At 41.2% G+C, this 25,592-nt stretch overlaps 1 protein-coding gene across 2 annotated transcripts in view; it reads right to left on the bottom strand.

The window, feature by feature from the left end:
- tmem131 (transmembrane protein 131) overlaps positions 1-25,592 on the bottom strand; it is a 157,661-nt gene that overhangs the window by 73,546 nt on the left and 58,523 nt on the right. For both annotated transcript variants that reach the window (XM_078402120.1, XM_078402121.1), the window contains exon 4: positions 7,734-7,802. In XM_078402120.1, the coding sequence (XP_078258246.1) occupies positions 7,734-7,802 (69 nt within the window). The remainder of the gene's footprint in view (positions 1-7,733; positions 7,803-25,592) is intronic.

The following is a 25,592-nucleotide window of genomic DNA, read 5'->3' as shown; positions in this document are numbered from 1 at the left end:
AGCTTGGATATCAGGTTGGATGGATTGCAGAAGGCAAAAAGTGGCAATAAAGAGGGCTTTTTCTGGTTGGCTGCCAGTGACTATCGGAGTTCCACAGGGCTCGGTGCTGGGGCTGCTGGTCTTAATTAATTAATTAATGATTTGGAGGAGGGGATTGAAGGCTTTGTGGCTAAGTTTGTAGATGATACGGAAATAGGTGGAGGGGCAGTTAGTGTAGAGAAAGCAGGGACTGCAGAAGGACTTGGATAGGTTGGGAGAATGGGCAGATAGAAAATAGTGTAGCAAAGTGTGGAGTCATGCATTTTGGTAGTAGGAATAATGGCATAAATTATTTTCTAAATGGGGAGAGAATCCAGAAATCGGAGGTGCAAAGGGACTTAGGAGTACTGGTGCAGGATGTAAGAAAGTAACTGCAGATGCTGGTACAAATCGAAGGTATTTATTCACAAAATGCTGGAGTAACTCAGCAGGTTAGGCAGCATCTCAGGAGAGAAGGAATGGGTGACATTTCGGGTCGAGACCCTTCTTCAGACTGATGTCAGGGGGGCAGGACAAAGGAAGGATATAGGTGGAGACAGGAAGTTAGAGGGAGCAGAGGATGATACTTTAACGTTACTTGCCTCTGTCATTCAACGTGAATGGCCAGACAGGCAGTATGAGCTCCCGCTTCCGGTGCGACCCTATTTTCCAGTCCGTGACGAGCTTGTGATTCAGAGTGTGAAAGGGCACAAGGCAGTGATTCCCACCTCCCTACGTCAAGATTATTTTGATGCCATACACAGAGGGCATCCCGTGTAGAGGCAACGGCCCAACGAGCCAAGAGCATGTTCTGCTGGCCAGCCGTGACTGATTATGTACGCCAGAGTTCTGTCGTGTGCAGTATGCAACAGCCGGTCACCACACCAGCCTAGGGAGCCGCTTTTGTCGTGAGCCATGGTGGCCACTGATATTTCTGACTGGCTTGATGAGCAGCACCTCATCTTGGTGCATTTTTACTCTGGATGGTTTGAGATAGATTTACTCAGAACCCCCTCATCGTCGGCGGTGGTGCAGAAACTGGCGAGGCACTTCTCGGTTCATGGGGCACCTTTCACCCTTATGTCGGATAACGCTGGTCAGTTTACCAGTCAATGTTTCAAGGACTTTGCTAAGCGCTGGGATTTTCAACACATCACCAGCAGCCCGGAATACCCACAATCTAATGGGCTGGCGGAATGTGCTGTCCAAAGTGCCAAACAAGTTATGGAGAGGTCCCGCAGAGCCGGTACCGATGTCTTTCTGGACTTGCTCAACCTCCGTAACATTCCCCGGGATCCCAACTATATTCGCAGGAATGCTCGGGTTTTCCCGATGTCACCTTATGGTCCAGTGGGGACACTACAGGGGTGAAGGATGACCCTGAGTTGGTCCTTATGCCAGCTCATGGGCCCTCAGGTTTGGTGGCAAAATCACCGATAAAGCCAGTGATACAGTTACCTGTAAAGTCTCCCATTGAAAAGACTCCTTTAAAACCATTGCCGCCAATTGCACCGAGTTCGTACCCTAACCCCAAGCACAAGGATTATGTTTGAATATTGACTGTGGACTTAACCCATTGATTAACTTCAGTCTGAAGAAGGGTCTCGACCCGAAACGTCGCCCATTCCTTCTCTCCCGAGATGCTGCCTGACCTGCTGAGTTACTCCAGCATTTTGTGAATAAATACCATTGATTAATATCACTCGTTGTTTTTCTTATGTGTATCCTCCGATGCTTAATTGTAGTTTGTTAGTGCTTACGTCAGTATATTGTAATGTTGTAGTTTTTTAAAAATATATGTACTTCGTTAGCTGCAAGCTTAAATTTAAAAGGGAGGATGTAGATCCATCGCATTAGCTGATTTGATCGTGTCCGTTCAATGATGTACAATGATGTCTGTAATCCAGTCCGTGTTTTCTATATATCATTCGGCTGGCATACGAGGACACCTTAGCCATCAGCCAGTTCGTTAGTCCTGGAGTCCAGAGATGAAAGTGTTCCCTCTGTGCATATACTTAATAAAGAACTTGTATTTCAAGTTGACCGACTCTGTAGTGCCACAACGCGAACACAGGATTCCCAAAAAAGTTAATCTGCAAGTCGAATCAGTAGTAAAGAACGTAAACACAATGCTAGCATTTATTTCAAGAGGGTCTGCATACAAAAACAGGGATGTAATGCTGAGGCTCTATCAGGCGCTGGGTCAGGGTGCATTTGGAATATTGTGAGCAATTTTGGGCACCATATCTGAGGAAGGATATGATGGCTCTCGAGAGGCTCCAAAGGAGGTTTACAAAAATGATCCCAGGAGTAAGTTAACATATGATGAGCATTAGGCCTAATAGAAGTGTGACTGTTAAAGGGGTCAATTTATGGAATAGTTGCAACAATGAAATAAAAGAGTGTAGTAATGTGTAAATTCAAGAAAATGTTCAAAAATACTATATTTGAAAGATACAAAATATGTGATCAGTACTGAGAAATGAATGACATGACAGAAATGATGGTTCTTGACTATATTTGTGTTTCTTTCTATGTTTTGTTTATCTGCTTCTGACTTATGATGTTGTGTTTTTTTTAAATTATATTTTGTTAAGTATTAAGAGTAGGCACAATAAGCTTTGGTTTCTGCCTACACCTTTTTTTTCCAGCCAGAAAATATCATGTGCGATTATATTGTTTTATTTTTTAAACAATGATTTCGCACTACTTAACTTTCACAACTGTGTGGTCAATCTGTTGTATTGTATTGAACAGAAAATAAATATATATTTTTAAATATATATTTATAATATATATATATTAGCTAAAGTTTAGAAGAACAAGTGGGGTCCTCATTGAAACACATAGAATAGTGAAAGGCTTGAATATAGTGAATGTGGAGATGGTTTCCATTAGTGAGAGTCTAGGACAAGAGATCAGAACCTCAGAATTAAGAAGGAGATGAGGAGGAATTTCTCTTTTAATCAGAGGGTGGTGAACCTGTGGAATTCTTTGCCACAGTAGGCTGTGGAGGCAAAGTCAGTGGATATATTTAAGGCAGAGTTAGATAGATTCTTGATTAGTCCGGGTGTCAGAGGTTATGGGGAGAGGGCAGGAGAATGGGGTTAGGAAGGAGAGACAGATCAGCCATGATTGAATGGCAGAGGAGACTTGATGGGCCAAATGGCCTAATTCTACTCCTATCACTTATGATCTTATGAAATTCCTCCAGTATAAGGTAATTGAGACTATTTTGCAGAAATAAAATAAAAATGCTCACTATTAATGACATGGGGTCAAGGAAAGAGCATTCACGTCACGGCCCTGTTTCCACCACAAATCTCAAATTGTGGAGTACAGAGGCAAATAAATAAATGATGGGTCTTTGGGCCAAACATTATGGAGTGCACTGTAGGCTTGCATTTAAACAGGAAGGAAGTGGAAGGAGATAGTGAGAATGGCAAAGTGATGACGAGGTTAAGATTGAATAAACCATGAGTTGACTGAACGGCAATGCAGGGTATAGGGACCTCCTGTCCCTGGCTCTTTAAGTTCAATTTGATAGTTGTGATAAAGTGAGGGATTTGACAAGTTACACAATTCTGATGCTGCCTACACAAATCGTCTACTGGCCTCAATGCCCAGTTTTGAACTGCTAGATGTGTTTAAATAGACCTAAATGTGCAAACTTGACTCAGTTGTGAAGACTAAACATGCAGGGAGGCCAACATTGTTAGGGCCATTTATTCACAAAATGCTGGAGTAACTCAGCAGGTCAGGCAGCATCTCAGGAGAGAAGGAATGGGTGACATTTCAGGTCGAGACCCTTCTTCAGACTGATGTCAGGGGGGCGGGACAAAGGAAGGATATAGGTGCAGACAGGAAGATAGAGGGAGATCTGGGAAGGGGGAGGGGAAGGGAGGGACAGAGGGACTATCTAAAGTTGGAGAAGTCGACGTTCATACCACTGGGCTGCAAACTGCCCAGGCGAAATACGAGGTGCTGTTCCTCCAATTTCCGGTGCGCCTCACTATGGCACTGGAAGAGGCCCATGACAGAAAGGTCAGACTGGGAATGGGAGGGGGAGTTGAAGTGCTCGGCCACCGGGAGATCAGTTTTGTTAATGCGGACCGAGCGTAGGTGTTCAGCGAAGCGATCGCCGAGCCTGCGCTTGGTTTCGCCGATGTAAATAAGTTGACATCTAGAGCAGCGGATACAATAGATGAGGTTGGAGGAGGTGCAGGTGAACCTTTGTCTCGCCTGGAAAGACTGTTTTGGTCCTTGGATGGAGTTGAGGGGGGAGGTAAAGGGATAGGTGTTGCATCTCGTGCGGTTGCAGGGAAAAGTGCCCGGGGTTGGGGTGGTTTGGGTAGGAAGGGACGAGTGGACCAGGGAGTTGCGGAGGGAACGGTCTCTGCGGAACGCAGAGAGGGGAGGGGATGGGAAGATATGGCCAGTGGTGGGGTCCCGTTGTAGGTGACGGAAATGTTGGTGGATGATATGTTGGATCCGCTGGCTGGTGGGGTGGAAGGTGAGAACGAGGGGGATTCTGTCCTTGTTGCGAGTGGGGGGAGGGGGAGCAAGAGTGGAGCTGCGGGATGTAGAAGAGACCCTAGTGAGAGCCTCATCTATAATGGAGGAGGGGAAGCCCCGTTTCCTGAAGAACGAGGACATCTCGGAAGCCCTAGTGTGGAACACCTCATCCCGGGCGCAGATGCGGCGTAGACGGAGGAATTGGGAGTAGGGGATAGACTCTTTGCAGGGGACCGGGTGGGAAGAAATGTAGTCCAGATAGCTGTGCGAGTCAGTGGGTTTATAGTAAATGTCCGTCACTTGTTTGTCTCCTGTGATGGAGATGTGAGGTCCAGAAACGGGAGGGAGATGTCGGAGATAGTCCAGGTATATTTAAGGGCAGGTTGGAAATTGGAGGTGAAGTGTATGAAGTCAGTGAGTTCTGCATGGGTGCAAGAGGTAGCACCAATGCAGTCATCGATGTAGCGGAGGTAGAGTTCGGGGATGGGGCCAGTGTACGTCTGGAACAGGGATTGTTCGACGTACCCGACAAAGAGGCAGGCGTAGCTAGGGCCCATGCGAGTGCCCATAGCTACGCCTCTGGTTTGGAGGAAGTGGGAGGAGTCAAAGGAAAAGTTGTTGAGGGTAAGAACCAGCTCTGCTAGGCGGAGAAGAGTGTTGGTCGATGGGGATTGGCTGGTTCTACGGTCGAGGAAGAAACGGAGGGCTTCGAGACCATCCTTGTGGGGGATGGAAGTGTAGAGTGACTGGACATCTATGGTGAAGATGAGGGAGTGGGGGCCTGGGAACCGGAAGTTATCGAGGAGATGGAGAGCGTGTGAGGTGTCTTGGACGTAGGTGGGGAGGGATTTAACCAGGGAGGATAGGATGGAGTCGAGGTACGTAGAGATAAGTTCGGTGAACTTATGCATCTGCAACCAGCAGACTAATGGTGTGGTCACATCACAGAATTACTCATTTTACCCAATTAGAAAGAAGTTAACTTAGGCTTCTTTACACAGTTGCTGACATCATGAACTCTACATTTGTTCTCAAACTGTACCGACCAATTTATAATTTACCCACACCAACACGCTCAATTTCTGCAACATATTTTCAGCATCCATTTACTGTCCTCTCCAGGATCATGTAAATCCAGCAGATTTTAAAATCACCAACATCGCTTTTTCCTGTAATGCTGTTTTCCAACTATCATTTCATTAATTCTGGCAATAAAAGCAGAAAACCAAAACCAGATGCACACAAATCCAGTTATTACAACTTACTGGAAGAATTGGTGCCAATGATAAAATCATATCTGGGATACAAAACATAATTGGTATAGTTGGGGAAAAATAATACCTTATTCTCATTTTATTTTAAGTGTTCCACATGACTGAGGTTTTCCCTAGGATCAGTCACAGATTGCTTCCAAAATCAAGAAAACAGCTTCTAGAAGCCAACTGTGCTGTTCCAAAGTGTGGTTACTTCTGACAGAAAATTGTGAAAGAGCAACAAAGAAAAAACAAACATGCTAAATTTGAATCATCTCCGTCCTATATTATCTAAACGAGGAGCAATGAATAGTTGGAGAGACAATGTTACAAGTTCAATGCAGATGCTCTTTTGCATCCAATACAAAGGCTATGCTGCATCTATAGATAATTGTATTTTCAGTGAATTAATATGGTTTTTTTTTAATGCGGAGACCTAATCAGGGACGGGGGGGGGGGGGGGAAACAACCAATGTGATAGCATGAACAGCACATACCGATGATAGGTCTTGCTATACACACCAATTAATTTTATTGGAATACCAAGAAGACTACATCTCAAATTTGAAAATGAATTTTAACACATGAAAAACAGTAGCTTGCGAATTTAATACAACAGCTTGCATTTATCAAGCATCTTTTATAAACTCCATAGGTCTCAAAACACCTTCCAGTCAAAATGCTCTGCAGCATAATCACTGTTACAATGTGGGAAATGAAGTAACAACTGTACACATTTAGCAATAATCGCACATTTAAAAAACATTATATCTAGAATGCAAGCTACACATACCTTACTTCTTTCTAAAATGCACTTTTTATAGCCACCGCACACAAGTTATGTTTCCCACAATATATCAAAAATTCAAGCATTTTATAGATTAGGTGATTGCAACAAGTTATAAAGTCATTGATGGCTCGAAACAAATATAGGTCTTTCTGGGTCCTTTAATGTGAACATCTTTGATAATGTCAATACTACCTCTGTTTTGCATTAAAGTTTAAGCCTTAATTTACATTTTCAAAGACACATCAAAACAAAGTGCATGATGTCCAGCAATAAAACTGGAAGTACACATCCGATGGAAAACTAACACGGTGGCGCAGCGGTAGAGTTGCTGCCTTGCATTGCCAGAGACCCGGCTTCGATCCTGACTAAGGGTGCTTATCTGTACGGAGTTTGTACGTTCTCCCCGTGCCCTGTGTCGGCTTACCCCGGGAGCTCTGGTTTCCTCCCACACTCCAAAGGCATACAGGTTTGTGGGATAATTGGCTTGATGAAATTGTAAATTGTCCCTAGTGTGTAGGATAGTGTTAGTGTCCGGGGATCAGTGGTAGGCACGGAATCGGCACTGTATCTCTAAACTAAACTCAGTATCTGCATTGCAGTCTATCATTGTGACTAGTTTGCAGATTGAGACTTATTGTTATGCACATTAAGTGGAAGGTTTAGGGTCAAAACATTACGCTGTAAATACTGTGTCTCTGATGCAGCTCTAGTCAAGAATTGCAAGTGCTGAATTCTTGCAAACAATTTTTTGCCATAATCTATAATCACTTTGAGAACTCCATCTCCGTGCATTACATACTTCCAACAACATGCAAGACTCCGTCAAGAAAGTGTAAAATCCCCCCACACACACTTTAATGAACCAAAACCATTCATACCCATTACCTTTCTTGCTTTAATTCTATTGATACGTTTGTGTTTCAAGTATCTAATTTCCTAGATACACTAGTTCTGAAAATCATAAATTGGCTCAGGATGCACAAACCATTGCATCTTTGTTCAAATGCCCAGTCAAATAAACTGAAATGTGTACTGGGGCTTATTTTGAAAAGTAAATACAGCAGTTAGCTTCTCAAACGAATCAGATTTACCACACATTCCACCCATGCCTGATCTTGAAAACAAAATGGTGAATATTACAAAAAAGATTAACTTACTGTTCGTGGAAATCCAACATTGGTGGCTCAAACCGGATAGGTCTGCAATTGTGCCGATGAATGGAGGCACTGCAAAAGAGAAAAAGTTTCTGTAGGAGCAGCAGCAACAACATGGTAACATACATGTCTGTACTGGCACTGAAAATACCGCATTTCCTATCCTTAGCTTTCTTTCTGATACAATTAGTAGCCACGTTACACATCAGTTATTGTTGCAGAGTCTTGTAGAACACGTTTAACTGGTTTGGCCTGCCATGTGACTCCAACACTATTCTTCCACTTCTTTGCAAAACAAAGACGCCAATGAACATTCCCCTTCTTAATGATGATATAAGCAATAAAACTAAATCTGCTTCGGCTCCACGGAACCAGGTTCAGTTTTAACCTTGAATGATATCTGTGGGGAATTTGCATCTTCTTCCAATGACTGCATGGGTTTCTGGCTGGGATGTGAGAAGAAATCACAAATACTAAATTCAGTCTGAAGAAGGGTCTCGACCCAAAATGTCACCCACTCCTCTCCAGAGATGCTGCCTGTCCCGCTGAGTTACTCCAGCATTTTGTGTCTATCTTCAATTTAAACCAGCATCTGCAGTTCTTTCCTACACAAATACTAATGTTGGTAGATTAAATGGCTACTGTAAATTACACTGTTGTTAAATTGCCACAAAAAAAAATATCAAAGGGTGTTGATAGTGAGAAGCTAGAGTACGGGGGAATGAGGGGATATTGGGACTGATGGCCTTCTATGTTTTGTAGGTGCAAGTATAAATAATGCTTTGGAAAATCCTCATTTCTGCAACAGAAATGCATTTGCATTTTATGTCCAGAGGCACATTACTGGGAGAAAACAAAAATAGCTACATTTAAGCCATGTGATAGAAGAGTAAAGAAAGGAGGTGCAAAAAAACTCTGAAGCACTAAACAAACTGAAGGAACTCAGCATCTGTGGGGCAATGGAACTGTTGACTTTGGGTCCAGAGCCTGCGCCAGAACTGAAAGGGGGAGAGAGGAGTCAACCAATAGAAAAAAACAAAAGGAATGAGTCAGTAAGTGATACGTGGGCCGAGCAGGGGTCAAGAATGAATAAGACAGAAGGAGCAAGGTTGGGGAGGGGTGGAGTTGAGAGACAGAGGCAGATGGATCATAGGTGGAAACAAAGAAAAGCAGATGAATCAATAGACAATAGGTCCAGGAGTAGACCATTCGGCCCTTCAAGCCAGTACCGCCATTCAATGTGATCATGGCTGATCATTCACAATCAATACCCCGTTCCTGCCTTCCCCCCATACCCCCTGACTCCGCTATCTTTAAGAGCTCTATCTAGCTCTCTCTCTTGAAAGCATCCAGAGAATTGGCCTCCACTGCCTTCTAGGCAGAGAAAGGGAGGTGAGAATGAAGGTAGTGACAACAGTTGCTGGAGAATGATAAATATGGGCACAGAGGTCATCATTTTTTGCAGAAATTAGTGTGTTGACGTATTGTAAAATTAAAAAGAATGCATGCAATGGCATGTGGGTGATTTCTTGCCTGAACAAGTGAAAATAATAATTATTTGAAAAACAATCCATCCTTGATGTATTTTATGGATAGTTAAAACATTTACATGGATGACAGAATACATTTTACCTTCTGTCTTTGATACTTGCAATTTAACTCAGAGCAAGTTGTTTATTTTCAAGCTCCCACTCCACCCCACCTTAAACACCCTTCACCATCCACTCACTCCCCATCTTCTGAAAATTCATCTTTTCCACCCTGTAACTACATAATTTATCAAACTCCAAGTGGAAGATTTTATATCTCAATTTATTTTAACACTTTCTTGCAATCAGTGTTCATAAGGTCTTAAGTGATAGGAACAGAATTAGGCCATTCAACCCATCAAGTCTACTCTGCCATTCAACCAAGGCTGATCTATCTCTTTCTCCTGCCTTCTCCCCATAACCCTTGATACCCGAAATTGATCATTTCAGTTCTGTTGATCAGTTCCAGACTGATATCAATATCGATAGAAAACATGATAATCTAAACTTTTTAATGCCACATCTAGTGAAAATTAAGGATAGCTGTGCTCCAATTACTTGAAAGACATTTTGATTTTACTCTTCGTAATATTCTCCATTAAGCAACTTCATCAAAACAACAGTTCAACCAAGGCACACATTTGAGTCCACTTTCCCAGAAAAATTAGAAACAGGGAGCAGTACGTTTTCCACCACTAGACGGCTTGCACATTAATGCAAGGTGCTTTACAAACTCTTTCAGGCTGTCTATCTAACAGAAAGTACACAACTCTGAGCCAGCAACATCAGGGGAGACTGGAAACCTAGAAAAAAACAAACTGCTTCTGTTTCAAATTTATCACGCATGACCCAAGATGATTATCTTTCATATTTCTGACAAATGGATAATCCAGTAGTCAAAGAGGACACCGAGGTTAAGATAGAGTAGGTTCCTCCTCAAATTCTAAAAATCTGCTTCTTTCTGGCATTAAGCGCGGTGGCACAGCTGTAGAGATGTTGCCATACAGCGCCAAGAGACGGTGATCCTGACTATGGGTGCTGTCTGTATGGAGTTTGCACGTTCTCCCCGTGACCTGTATGGGTTTTCTCCAACACTCCACTTCGGTTTCCTCCCACACTCCAAAGACGTACAGGTGTATTGGTTAATTGGCTTGGTATAAATGCAATATTGTCCCTAGTGTGTGTAGGATAGTGTTAATGTGTGGGGGTCACTGGCCTATGTAGACTTGGTGGGCTGTATAGACAATAGGTGCAGGAGTAGGCCATTCGACCCTTCGCGCCAGCACCGCCATTCACTGTGATCATGGCTGATCATCCACAATCAGTACCCCGTTCCTGCCTTCTCCCCACATCCCTTGACTTCACTATCTTTAAGAGCTGTATCTAACACTCACTTGAAAGCATCCAGAAAAATTGGCCTCCACTGCCTTCTGAGGCAGAGAATTCCACAGATTCACAACTCTCCGGGTGAAAAGGTTTTTCCTCATCTCCATTCTAAATGGCCTACCCCTTATTCTTAAACTGAGACCCTGATTCTGGACTCCCTCAACATCTGGAACATGTTTCCTGCCTCTAGCATGTCCAATCCCTTAATAATCTTATATGTTTCAATAAGATCCCCTCTCATCCTTCTAAATTCCAGTGTATACAAGCCCAATCGTTCCATTCTTTCAACATATGACAGTCCCGCCATCCCGGGAATTAACCTTGTGAACCTACGCTGCACTACCTCAATAGTAAGAATGTCATTCCTCAAATTTGGAGACCAAAATTGCACACTATACTCCAGATGTGGTCTCGCTAGTGCCCTGTACTGTACAATTGCAGAAGGACCTCTTTGCTCCTACACTCAACTCCTCTTGTTGTGAAGGCCATTAGCTTTGATGGACAACATGCCATTAGCTTTCTTCACTGCCTGCTGTACCTGCATGCTCACTTTCAGTGACTGAGGAACAAGGACAGAGATTTCATTGTACTTCCACTTTTCCTAATCTGACACCATTCAGATAATAATCTGCCTTCTTGTTCTTGCCACCAAAGTGGATAACCTCACATTTGTCCACATTAAACTGCATCTGCCATGCAACTGCCCACTCACCCAACCTGTCCAAGTCACCGTACATCCTCATAGCATCCTCCTCACAGTTCACACTGCCACCCAGCTTTGTGTCATCTGCAAATTTGCTAATGTTACTTGTCCTGAGGGACCTGTTCACAAGAACCGTAGTGGGTATAGGAATGAGCTGTCAAAGTGGGCATTTGAAACATTTAAAAGGCATTTGGATAGGTACATGGATAAGAAAGTTTAGAAGGATATAGCAGGCAGGTGGGACTAGTGTAGATGGAGAATCTTGGTTGGCATGGGGAAGTTGGGCCGAAGGGTTTGTTTCTTCCTGTATGACTAACTCATCGGTATCAAATGCTGGAAAATAACTACATTCATCTAAACAAAACTTCAGAATGCAAACTGTAATGGGACTTGAGACTGGTATAACTTTGGAAAACATGCTCAAGGTGCTTTTTCACTGTATTCGGAAACATTTCACATCAACATATTTTTTTAAAAAATAGGGCAGCAACACCACAGCTCATAGATCAGAAACCAGCAGTAAATTAATTGACAGGTTAATCTGCATTTTTAATAATGATTGGGGAAAGAATGACAAGGAACTGGGGGGCAAAAAAGTTTGTTAAAATAATCTTTAGCATTCAACTTGACAATTAGATGAAACCTTGGTTTAAATGCTGAGGAGCTGTTTATTAAGAATCAAAATTAATCACCGATTGATGAAAGGGGATTCTAAACTTCTACCATTTCTTGAGTGCAGAAGTAGTTTACTCTTGAAATGTCACACACGAACTTAGGGCCATTACCTCACAGCATCAGAAAGCCAGGGTTTGATCCTGACCTCAAACCATAGTAAGCTGATTTCTCCATTTCCCCATAGTAACCCCATATCGCTGTGCATACTCCTGCTACAATTCTTTCATTGATCAAGCAATCAAATTAACAATATCTATAATCAAACTAATAATAAATGTTGTAAGGTCTTTAATGACTTGGCTGATGGGATTAAAAGTACCATTAGCAAATACGCAGATGATACAAAGCTGGGTGGTAGTGTGAACTGTGAGGGAGATGCTATGAGGTTGCAGGGTGACTTGGACAGATTGTGTGAGTGGGTGGATGCATGGCAGATGCAGTTTAATGTGGGTAAGTGTGAGGTTATCCACTTTGGTGGTAAGAATAGGAAGGCAGAGTATTATCTGAATGGTGTCAAGTTAGGAAAAAGGGACGTACAACGAGATCTGGGTGTCCTAGTGCATCAGTCACTGAAAGGAAGCATGCAGGTACAGCAGGCAGTGAAGAAAGCCAATGGAATGTTGGCCTTCATAACAAGAGGAGTTGAGTATAGGAGCAAAGAGGTCCTTCTGCAGTTGTGCAGGGCCCTAGTGAGACTGCACCTGGAGTACTGTGTGCAGTTTTGGTCTCCAAATTTGAGGAAGGATATTCTTGCTATTAAGGGCGTGCAGCTTAGGTTTACTAGGTTAATTCCCGGAATGGCGGGACTGTCATATGTTGAAAGACTGAAGTGACTAGGCTTGCATACACTGGAATTTAGAAGGATGAGAGGCGATCTTATCGAAACGTATAAGATTATTAAGGGGTTGGACATGTTAGACGCAGGAAACGTGTTCCCAATGTTGGGGGAGTCCAGAATAAGGGGCCACAGTTTAAGAATAAGGGGTAGGCCATTTAGAACGGAGATGAGGAAAAACTTTTTTACCCGGAGAGTTGTGAATCTGTGGAATTCTCTGCCTCAGAAGGCAGTGGAGGCCAATTCTCTGGATGCTTTCAAGAGAGAGATGGATAGAGCTCTTAAGGATAGCGGAGTCAGGGGGTATGGGGAGAAGGCAGGAACGGGGTACTGATTGAGAATGATCAGCCATGATCACATTGAATGGCAGTGCTGGCTCGAAGGGCCGAATGGCCTACTCCTGCACCTATTGTCTATTGTTTAATGAATACCATGAAACATATTATTACTAACTTAAAGAATGTTTTAAAATGTATGGGATAATTTATGTAAAGTGTTCCTGCATTGTAAAATGTAAGACACTTAATTGCCCAGAGCAAAGTAGGATCTAAATAGGACTTTGTAAAAAAGCAGTATAACTTGTTTGGACGCATTTAATTGTATTTAAGCTTTTAAAAAAAAACATAACTTGCTTTATGCAAATAGAATCAGTCTGCTAGAACAACAAATCAAAAATAGAACTGTGAAGTGAAGGAGATCACAGTATCATATCATATCATATATATACAGCCGGAAACAGGTCTTTTCGGCCCTCCAAGTCCGTGCCACCCAGCAATCCCCGTACATTAACACTGTCCTAGGGACAATTTTTACATTTACCCAGCCAATTAACCTACATACCTGTACGTCTTTGGAGTGTGGGAGTTTGGAAAGTGGCATCACAGGTAGATAGGGTGGTCAAAAAGGCTTTCGGCACATTGGTCTTCATCAGAGTATTGACTGTCGAAGTTGGGAGGTCATGTTACAGTTGTACACGACATGGGTGAGGCCACATTTAAAGTATTGTGCTCAGTTTTGGTCTCCATGTTAGAGTAAAGATGTCGTCAAGCTGGAAAAAGTGCTGAGAAGATTTATGAGAATGTTGCAAGGACTTGAGGGTCTGGGCTATATGGGGTAGAGCAGGCTAGGACTTTATTCCTTGGAGCACAGGAGGATGAGAGGTGGTTTTATTGGTGTGCTAAATTACGAGGGGAATAGATCAGGTAAATGCCCAGACTAAGGGAAATCAAGAACCAGAGGACATGGGTTTAAGGTGATAGGGGAAAGATTGAAGAGGAACCAGAGGAGTCATTTATTTTCACACAAAGGGTGGTACATGGAACAAGCTGCCAGAGGTGGTAATTGAAGCAGGTATTATCCTAACATTTAAGAGACAATTGGACAGGTACATGGATAGGACAAGTTTAGAGGGTTATGGGCCAAACATGGACAGGTGAGACTAGCGTAGATGGGGCACGTGGGCCAAAGGGCCCATCTCTATGCTGTGCGACTATATGCTGTGTGGCTCGAAGGGCTGAATGGCCTACTCCTGCACCTATTGACTATTGTCTATTGTGACTATGATCGAGCTTCACAAACTGAATAAAACTTGATAAATGATCGAAGGGATGAATGGAATCCAGTTAATGGTCCCACTCAACTTAAAATCCAGAGGGAACTTCCAGGCAGATGGTTTGGACAATTATTCCAAGGCTGCAAGGTGATGAGATACATTACAGAATATATGACTTTGAAAAATTACCTTTTTTGTGGTAAAAAGAGAGGTCTGACTGAAAATGAATTCAAATGTCAGTGCATTAAAACGATGAGAAGAGATTAAGATGGAGAAGTAGGATGATGAGATTATTTGAACCAGCAGTGAGGATAAAAGAACAGTTAATAATCAATAAGATTGAGTGACGGGGATGGAAACTATGGTTAAAGAGAATAAGGTCGAGAGAGCAATGATGTAGGCCCTCAGCCAGATACGAGAGGGGGAACTACAGAAAATTTGCATTTCAGAACAACTTTTAATGGGGGGGAAATCACAAAGTCAAAAGGACAGAATCAGTGGTAGAGGCTTGCGTTTCTGCTATGTTTATTGAGGCCATGGTAGAGGTGATAGTATGGTTCAAGATATGCATTAAAATTAAAATTAATTTAATATGTATTAAAAGATTTGTCTGTAGCAGTTACTATCTCTTGGTATCAAACTGTAATTTTAACATATCCACCATACTCAACAAATTTCCATCAACTCTACATGTGCACTGTTACCACTCAATGGCAAAACAAAATATTGAACTATTTTCAGTACATGCAATACGTATTCAAACTTTCACCACTTCCCGAAAAGGACATCTGCAACTTAAATGATGCCTAAAAGCTACCCGCATAAATAATTTGAAACTTTCAGTTCAATTAAAAAGCAACTTTCATTCGTTTCTATTTATCAAAGTGCACAAAACAGGTGCACTGCAGGACCCTTATTTTCAACAACTAATCAAACTAGCATCAAAAGAACTTCAAACCCAAGAATATCTTCAGAGAATATCTTCAAACACATTTGCAGAATATGTTCAAACTGCTCTAACACACCAACTATTCTCCACTTTCCAATATTATACAATTTAACTAAACGATGCATTTTTGGGAAAGCTTGTCCTATAACTCAATAAAACATCACACAATTTAAGCACTATCCAGGCTCAAAACATGTAAAATGGTGAACAAAAGCAGAACACAAAACAGCATTACTGATACAATAAGCCTTTGCTTAATTAATAGGCATCTGATGCTTACTAACTTTACACAAATTCAAAATGTGCCAGGAAAGTTATTACTTTTTAAAATTGCTTCCCATTTGAGTTTTTACTGAAATTAATTTCTAAATTTATCCCAGTGATAATTGGATTTTTTTTTAAATTACAAGAATTTCAAGGAAGCTCCATTTCACTAACATTGTTCAAACTATGGCATGATTAAATCTAGTATTATTTATGTTGATAAATAAATTAAGCATAATTTGCTTACTAAAAATATTGTTTTTATCATTAGAGAACACAGATCATTATTCAGCCCATAACAATGATTCTCAATGTAATGAAAGGTATTCAATTAGCCCTATCATCTGCATCAATCTAATAAAGAAATATGTTTTTTCTTCAAGCATTTATCAACCTGTATTGAAGTTTTACATCAAGGTCAAATAAGCCCCTAAAGAGGCTTTTCTGGGAGGGATTTGAGGAGCCAACATTCAAATTTAAATTTAAAATTCTAGCTTTCTTATACTGAAATATTAACTTTTTCAAGTAAGTCTATTTCCAGAGTACATGAAAATCAATTTATGGCACTAGTTCTAGAAAGGTGTTGATTATTCCAAAGTATTACCTACTAAATAGAAGTTGGAAATAAACCTGATTTGGATTAACTGGTAGCAGTGAATGCTAGGATGGAATAACTAGTGGAGAGAATCCTAATTAATATAAAGAAATTGATTTTTATTTGATGCCCCTTAAATTAATTTGTGCCTAGCTTGTCATTAAAAAAAGAATTATGGTCACACTACACTACTTTCATAAACAGCATTAGAGAGAAACAATTACCACTGCAAATTTAATAGTGACAAATTTCCTTATTTGTCACACACTGATTGTCAGATTCATCACGGTGCAATGTTTTGCAAATTTTCAACGTTGCTACTGTTCACACAACAGGAGCAAATCTTTCCAGTTAGTCATTAAGAGACAAATACATGCCAAGGGCAGTGTTGCCAAAGAATGAATGCCAAGGGTGAAAGGGCAAAGGAGGGATGCACCTCGGAGGTCAAGGCAACCTGGCAGGCTGTTGAATAACAGCGTGTACAAGAGGGGTAAGCTTTGCCGACTGCATTTAGGAAACCAAGGAAACTCTTCAGCAAGGCATTTGTGGCAAAAGTTGTCAAGGAAGCCTCCAGAACGATATGCGAGCTTCCACATGTTTGCAATGTGGGAGGCCTACACATTCATTCTGCTGCTCCAGCGAGCTGGAGAAAAGTCTCTCTCTTTGATTACAGATTTCGGTGAACTACCTAGGAAGCAGTGAGATAGATGTCAAAGCAGCAGTCATAAATGACCCAGAGGCTCAGAAGCTGAGAGTGACAATGACCCTGACCTCAGAGGCAAAATACACGAACGAGGCAGAGCTGAGATTTCATATGGGCTCACAAGTCAGGTTTGAGAGTACCAAGAATAGAGTATCAGTGCTTTAAACAGCACAGTTGCAAGGAAAATGGGATAAGTAAAATATGTTCCAAGAGTAAATAAGAACAACCGTCTTTCAGAATAGTGAGATGCAGAAAAATCTGCAGGTTGCACTACTATTGCAGGAATGTGCATAAAATTACTCTATTCTTAGTTATTCTGATTTTTAACTGCACACAGCTCCATTACTTTATTTGGATTTTTGCTGTTTGAAACTTCCAACCTCACCTGTTGAGAACCTAGTTCATTAAAATAAATAAATTGATGTGAGGGGTATTACTTTTTAAAGCCAATTAAATCTATGCACAACACATAAAACAACCTCAAAGACACTAAGCAGTCAAAAAAAGCCAGGCAGGTACAAAAATGCAGGTACAAAAAGGTGAAGCTAACCCTCCAAATGGAGTCTCCCCAAAAGCATGGTTCAATGAAAACACCATGAAATATAGAGTCATAGAGTGATAGTGTGGAAACAGGCCCTTGGGCCCAACTTGCTCATACCAGCCAACATGTCCCATCTACACAGGTTTCACCTGCCTGCGCTTGGTCCATAACCCTCCAAACCTGTCCTATCCATGTGCTTGTCTGACTGTTTCTTAAAAGTTTGGATAGTCCCAGCCTCAACTACCTCCTCTGGCAGCTTGTTCCACACACCCACCACCCTTTGTGTGAAAAAGTTACCCCTCAGATTCCTATTAAATCTTTTCCCCTTCACCTTGAACCTACGTCCTCTCTTCCCCTACTCTGGGCAAGAGATTCTGTGCAACTACCCAATCTATTCCTCTCAAAATATCTTGCGCATCTTTCTACATATATGATAAACTGGTATGTAATGCTTTCTGGGACAGTGATATGCAACTATTATTCATTGGAGCTTAGCTGCAGAAGGGAAAGAGGTCATTGCAGATACCCCCCAAAAAAGGTGGCATCATCTTTGGTAGACCAGGTTGTCCCCATATCCGATGTGCATTCACCCAATAAGACACAAATGTCAACTCCCAGGCTCCTACTTTCTTCATGTTCCAGAAACAGAAGATATAAAAGGAATCCATTCCATTTGTAAGGCCCAGCTACATGGACTTGCTAGCTAACTCCAAAGTTATGTACTTCAAAGAGCAGGTAATATTTACTAACAACACTGAAAACTATGCTGGCTCTATAAATTAAAATCCAATTCCAAAATGTCACAGGTTACAAATAACTAATAAAGAATTCAATGTGACAGACACAAACCACAAGACCAAAGTTCATATAATCTAGAATGCCAACAAAACCACTTGATTAAATTACTGCCTTGTGGCGTATTACTTGTCATCCATTATCATATTTTTCTTGCACTAATCATAACAGCTGAAATATTTCTCCTTCTGTACCAAGGTGTATCCAGATACAAGATTACAACTGGTGGATCATCCCATCTGAAACAACCAATCAGCGTTTGCCACTTTTCAACAGTCAATAACTTTACTTGACAGCCACCAGATGACTAATTTAGTAGCTATTGTGATTTGGCAAGCCTCTCGAAATAGCCGCAAACCTGCTGAGGTTTTAATATGTGCAGGATACTTTACAATTCCTCCAATTTAAAATATTTCAAAACTCAGACAATACTTGAAATATTTTCAAATAAAATTTAAAATTACGTTTCGAGTCGAGACCCTTCTTCAGTCTAAATTACTATGAGTCTGAAGAAGGGTCGCCACCCAAAATATTAACTATTCCTTTTCTCCAGAGACACTGCCTGACCTGCTGAGTTACTCCAGCTTTTTGTGTCAATCTTTGGGTTTAAACTAGCATCTGCAGTTCCTTCCTACTCAAAATGAATGTACTTTTATTTTATTTACCTTAATTTTCTGCTAAAAGAGCCATAATTCTCTTTAAAAACAGTTACACTTAATTACAGAGCTACAACTTTACATCTACTTTGCACAAACTGACATGACAAGTATATCTGGATCAATTCTCCATTTGCGTCACATAAAATGGGTATCGCAGTGGTGCAATTAACAAAACTCTTGTTTTAAAGCTCCAGGAAATCGGATGCATCTACCTTTATGGTAGAGATTAGCGCAAATTAAAAACCAAAATCCAATTGAACCTGACCACACCCTTTATTACATAACTAATCTGAACCTGTTTTTCAAAGATACCATAGAGGTGATGTCAACTACTTGATATCAGTGATTCACACCGCACATTTCAACTACTGTAATTTCTCATAGACCATCACATACAGGCGCCAAACCACAACGAGACTTGCCACCCATACCTGAAGACACTCCAATCCCAGGTGAAGTCCCTCATTGAGCTTTTACTCCCCCACACCAGACTTATCTGACCCTGGCACCCAGGCAATCCCGGGGCCAATTTTCAAGAAAATACTCTGATTCCCAGCTACAATCACTATCCAATCCCTGGTCAGATATCACCCGACTGCTGCTGTAAGAGGAACTTGAAACTGACACCTAGGAATGCACAGGACAGCCCCATACATTCCCATGTCGAAAATGACACCATGCCACCAGCAAGCACCCAAATAATTTAGTACCGCTGCGTACGGAACGCACTACAGAGTCCACGTGAAATCACCTGTGCGATTGCCATTGGTGGATATAATTATCTGACAAGCACACCCCCACGCCAAGTCACCATTTTTCATTTACTCCTACGAATGGCATCACACCCTGATGCAGACACAAAATGGCTGAGATTAAGTGCCAAATGCACATGCATTTTGGGCACATTTTAAGAACTGAACTACTCTGGGAGACCATCGACCAGTTAGCCTTTTGCCTTACACAGCCTTCCTTATACATTCAACTGATTTCCAATTACCTCTTCACTCTGAAATCTCCCTGGTAAACATCATACCCATCTTGCAATTTCCACTGATAGAGGCAAAATAAACTACAATATTTATGCTCAATCATTTTTGTGACTTGTAGGTTTAACTTGTGCATCTCTTAGACCTGCAAATAATACTAAAATCAGAGTAGCACAGCTGTCCAATACACCTTTTAAATGCTCTGAAATGTTAAAGTTTGTAGCTGTACTTTGCTTTCCGGTTTCTTTCCTACCTTGTGTGTAATCCCTCCGGAACCTGTATCTATGAGCAATATAGGTTGCTGTCTAGGGTTCCAATTTTAATGATTCAATAGTACTTTATTGTCACATAAACCCAGGGACAATCAAATTCAATTTTTTCATACAGTTCAGTAAAAATCTTACTATACAGAGTCTTTTACTCAGCCCAAGGGAATCAAGAACAAGGGGATATATGTTTAAGGTGAAAGGAGCATGATTTAATGCAAACCCAAGAGACAATGTTTGATTCAGAGGGTGGTGGGTATATAGAACGAACTGCCGGAGGAGGTAATTGAGACAGATACTATAACATCATTTAAAAGATACTTGGGCAAGTACATTGATAGGATAGGTTTAGAGGGATATGGGCCAAACACAGGCAAGTGGAACAACATGAGATGGGGCATCTTTGGTCCACATGGATGAGTAGAGATAAGAATTTCCGTTTTTTGGTGAATACCCTTGACTAAATGTGAATAACCTACTTCTGCTTCTTATATTAATTCTTAATAACTTGAGTGAATAAAAATCTCTGATCCATCCTATCATTAATTGGAAGAATGTTCCAGCTATCAGCATATGCTGCATTTCTCAAAGTTTGGAATCTAATTTTTAAACGGTTCTCTTAAATGGTTTCCAACCACCAGAAATAATTTCTCCAACTAACCTGTCCATTAACAAATCACTTGTTATTCTTTATGTATTATAGGTAATTAAACTTTACATTTATGAACATAATACCACTTGTATGATCAGCAAACCAGAATAAAGTGCCTTCAACTCCATTGTTAATGTGCCAATAGAGAAGTTAAGTTCCATCATTGAACCATGTAAAACAATGCAAGCCACATACAGGAAATCTGAAAAGTCCCCCATTTGTTTTAAAGCCAATTTTTCCCTGCTCACCAATTTCCTAATAGATTAATAAATTGTCTCCAAATGCAAGACCCTCATCTTTTAATTACAGTACTTTATAAAGAAAGATTTTAACAAATGATTTCGAAAGGTTTGTTAATAATACCCATAAACAATCCCTGCCATCACTGAAGTCACCTCTTCAAATAAAAAGAATCAGGTTCAAGACCAGTTCTGCACATTTTTTCAAGTTATAACATGCCCAGTCAAGACTATTTTGGAAGATTATAACTACTCCACTGTTTCGTTTAGTTTAGAGATATAGCGTGGAAACAGGACCTTCGGCCCACCAAGTCCGCACCGACCAGAGATCCATGCACAAAGGAGCTGATTGTGGACTATAGAAGGGCTCAACATCCAAGGACGTACGCCACTGGAGATAAATGGGTCTACTGTGGATAGGGCGAGCAGTTTTAAATACTTGGGAGTCCACATCAAAGAGGATCTGACATGGGCAACGCACATTGCCAAACTGGTGGGCAAGGCAAAGCAGCGCCTTTACCACCTTAGACAGCTGAGGAAATTCAGAGCGTCTCTGAGGATCCTTCATTGCTTCTACTCTGGGGCTGTAGAGAGCATCCTGTCCGGCAACATTACTGTCTGGTTTGGGAACAGCTCTGCCCAGGACAGGATGGCTCTGCAGAGAGTAGTGCGTTCGGCAGAACGCACCATGGGAACTACACTCGCCCCCCCTGCAGGGCCTATACATCAGGAGGTGTAGATCGAGAGCAAGCAAGATTATGAGGGACTCCTGCCACCCCAGCAACGGACTGTTCCTGATGCTACGGTCAGGCAAGCGCCTCCGCTGTCATGCTGTGAAAATGGAGAGGATGAGACGGAGTTTCTTCCCACAGGCCATCAGGATTGTTAACTTTTATAACTCAGGGACTAAATTTTGTCTTCTCTGTATTAACTTTATTTATATGCTGTAACTGTAATTCTTTTTTGTGCACAATCCGCAGGCATTGCCACTTTCATTTCAGTGCACATCGTGTATGTGCATGTGACAAATAAAACTTGACTTGACATTAACACGTCCGTACACACACTAGGGACAATTTTACATCAAGCCAATTAACCTACAAACCTATACGTCTTTGGAATGTGAGAGGAAACCGAAGATCTCGGGGAAAACCCCACGCAGGACATGGGGATAACATACAAGCTCTGTACATTCTGAATCCCGTAGTCAGGAACGAACCGGGGTCCCAGGTGCTGTAAGGCAATAGCTCTACTGCTATGCCACCGAGCCACCCTAAGCCAGGGAAAGGCAACATTTCTCACCTACACCCATGAAATCTAGGATGTTACAGATCTGAAAACTAAAATACTGAAATGACATAGGTCTGCATTTGAGAACAATGTACAGTAGCCTCATTTATCTGACATGTCATGCAATCGGCAAACATTTCTAAGGACTCCTGAAAGTTCTGTTGAACCTGATGAAATACCGTCAGAATACCCAGAACAGATTGCACTGCCCTTTTGACATTTAACATTGAGTGATGTCAGTTTAAGTGATAGCCTAGAGCTTGGCTATTTAGAAAGTCCTTGCATTGCCAATACGTTGTTTTTAACAAAAGAACACAATGAAAATCAATTGTTATGCAAAAAAATATGAAAAGTCATGATTAGTTTATTTACATTGAGATATTAAAGCAGTTCAGATGTAGGTTCAAAAGGACACAAAGTGCTAGAGTAACTCAGGTCAGGAAGCATTCCTGGAGGGCATGGCTAGGTGACGTTTCTGTTCACTAGAGACACTGCCTGACCTGCTCAGTCTAGCACTTGGTGCCCTTGTGTATTAACCAGCATCTACAGTTCTTTGTTTCTACAGACATAGGCTGATTAGCACAACATCCTCTGAAGATTGGCTTCATGCAATGGTCAGCAGGGTCATTCATTGGATTTACTTTTGTTGTATGTTTAGCCTCAAAATATAGAATTGCATTAGAAAGGGCAAGAAAATGACAGTTTGGCTATTTACTTGAAAGTTTATGCACAGAAATCCAGTGCACGACGACAAGATTTTTGAGCAATAGTGGCAGTTAAGACTCTGAAATAGAAGCAACTGCAGGTTGGAACTAGTCTGGCATGAGTTATCCCAATATGACACATGCTCAGCTGCAATAAGCACCTTTCATATATTGATAAAATGCCTCCCATTTTGCCCAAGGCCTCGGAGGCCACATAAATTTAAAGACAGGCCATCTGGTTGCCTTGAAATAGGCAACAGTGGGTTTTGTTCTAAGGACAGATTAAAACAGGGGAATACTCAAGTTATTACACCTAGTTATGAGACCCAGGTAGGGAATGAAGTCCTTGCGTCCTTGCATAAGTCAGGAGCAATCAATTTTGTACCCGACTGGCTCAGTACCTACAAGTTGGATGCTACCGAATTTAGTTAGATAATGGAGGCAATACTACGACAGCCAAAACTTCAGCTGCAAACAGACCAAGATGAACAAAATAGATCAATGAGTTACTCTCTCATTGGAGGAGTAAAGGAATTGGACAAAGATGAACCTTGGAAGCACAATTTAAGTGCTAACCAAACCTGGAACAGCATGGGGAATCTGGGAATGCAGAGACACAGCAAGACCAACACTCACAGATAGAAAACAGAGATGGAGACCTGGAACAGGAATGACCCAAGTCTAACTGAAACTGATGACCTCATATCTCAGGAAGGACCTGTATGATGGCAAGAATGATCTTAAACAATAATTAGGGATAGATTTAACTGGAAAAAATGGAAATTCAGCACAAATGTAATCAAAAATATATTGTGCTAATTTAGTTCATTTCTTTGACAGAGTAATGGAAAGGTTGGATTTGGGTATCACCAATTATCATAAGATCATGTGATAGGAGTAGAATTAGGCCATTCTGCCCATCAAGTCTACTCCGCCATTCAATCACGGCTGATCTATCTCCCCCTCCTAACCCCATTCTCCTACCTTCTTCCCATAACCTCTGACACCTGTACTAATCAAGAATCTATCTATAAATATATCCACTGACTTTGCCTCCACAGCCTTCTGTGGCAAAGAATTCCACAGATTCACCACCCTCTGTAAAGAAATTCCTCTTCGTCCCCTTCCTAAAAGAACATCCTTTAATTCTGAGGCTATGACCTCTGGTCCTAGACTCTCCCACTAATGGAAACATCCACTCCATGTCCACTCTATCCAAGCCTGTCATTCTGACAATTATGTCATTCTCATGCACTCCAAAAATCTGTTGGCAAAATTATTTATATATTGTAAATAAAACTAAAGACTATATGATTAAAATGACAGCAACAATATGGAATTGGCTACACTACATGGCAGACAGAAAAAAATTATGTTGAGCAATTGTTTTCCAGGCAGATGTGATGTTTACAATCGTGTCCAACAGGTTCATATGCAGACAGCTGATTGTTTTGATATATTAAGGACTTAGATATGGGTACACTGGCAACAATTTCAACACTGCTCAAATATAACAAATTTAGTAACAGATTTGGGAAAATCCAATTTCAAGTAAATTTTAGTGAAAATAAATTCAAGAAATTGAGAAAATGTTCCCTTCAGTAACATGCATGAGGTAGCAATAAAAACAAGGAAACCTAATCTTAGAGTTGATCCTGAAACAGATGGATCCAGATGCTATGTAACCAGAAAATACAGACGGTTATTAAATGCATATAGAACTCCAGTCTTTATTTGTAGTAAAATAAGCATCTACAAATACATTGCAGCATTGTGGCCCCTCTCACAGTAACACCAAGCTGAAAAAATTGCTCAGGCACATCAACTACAAGCTCTTCTCCAAGTTGCACATCACCTATTTTGGAAGTACAAAGTCATTCTTTCATCACTGTTCGTGCAAAATCCTGAAACACCTTACATAACAGGAATAGGAGATAATCTTCAATAAGAGTTCCCTACGGCCTTCTCAATGACAATTAGAGATGCGCATTAAATTAGGATTGTTTGCTCTGAAGCAACAGAGACTGAGGGGAGACCTGACAGAAGTGCATTAAATTATGAGAGGAATATATAGGTGGACTGAATCTTTTCCTGCAGGTGAAAATGTCCAATACTAGTGGTCATAGGTTTAGGGCGGGAGGGATGGTGGTGGGGAAAGCAGATCTGCTGGTGGCATTTGAAGGACTTTTAGATTGATTCATGAATATGCCGGGGTTAAGCAGATATCTCATCTGCTGACACCATAAAGGGGAAATAAAGTACAGGAGCCTGAGAACCGTGACCACCACATTCAAGAACAACTCCCTTCCATCAATCATCAGGCTTTTGAACAAAAACGCACAATCCTCACCACAACCCTACCTCAGCGATGATCTACTATGGACTTTGTTTAGGTTGCATTACGTACTTCAGTTTGCATTATTATGGTCCGTTTACCCAGTATTACAGACAAATTATTGTATGATTATTGCACATTTGTGTGGTTGTGCAAATGTGACAGCAAGAAAGAATTTCATTGTACCATTCTTGGTGCCTATGA

This window comes from Rhinoraja longicauda, chromosome 7 (assembly GCF_053455715.1).
Source record: "Rhinoraja longicauda isolate Sanriku21f chromosome 7, sRhiLon1.1, whole genome shotgun sequence".
Lineage (NCBI taxonomy): Eukaryota > Metazoa > Chordata > Chondrichthyes > Rajiformes > Arhynchobatidae > Rhinoraja > Rhinoraja longicauda.
This window is presented reverse-complemented; position numbering and strand designations above follow the sequence as displayed.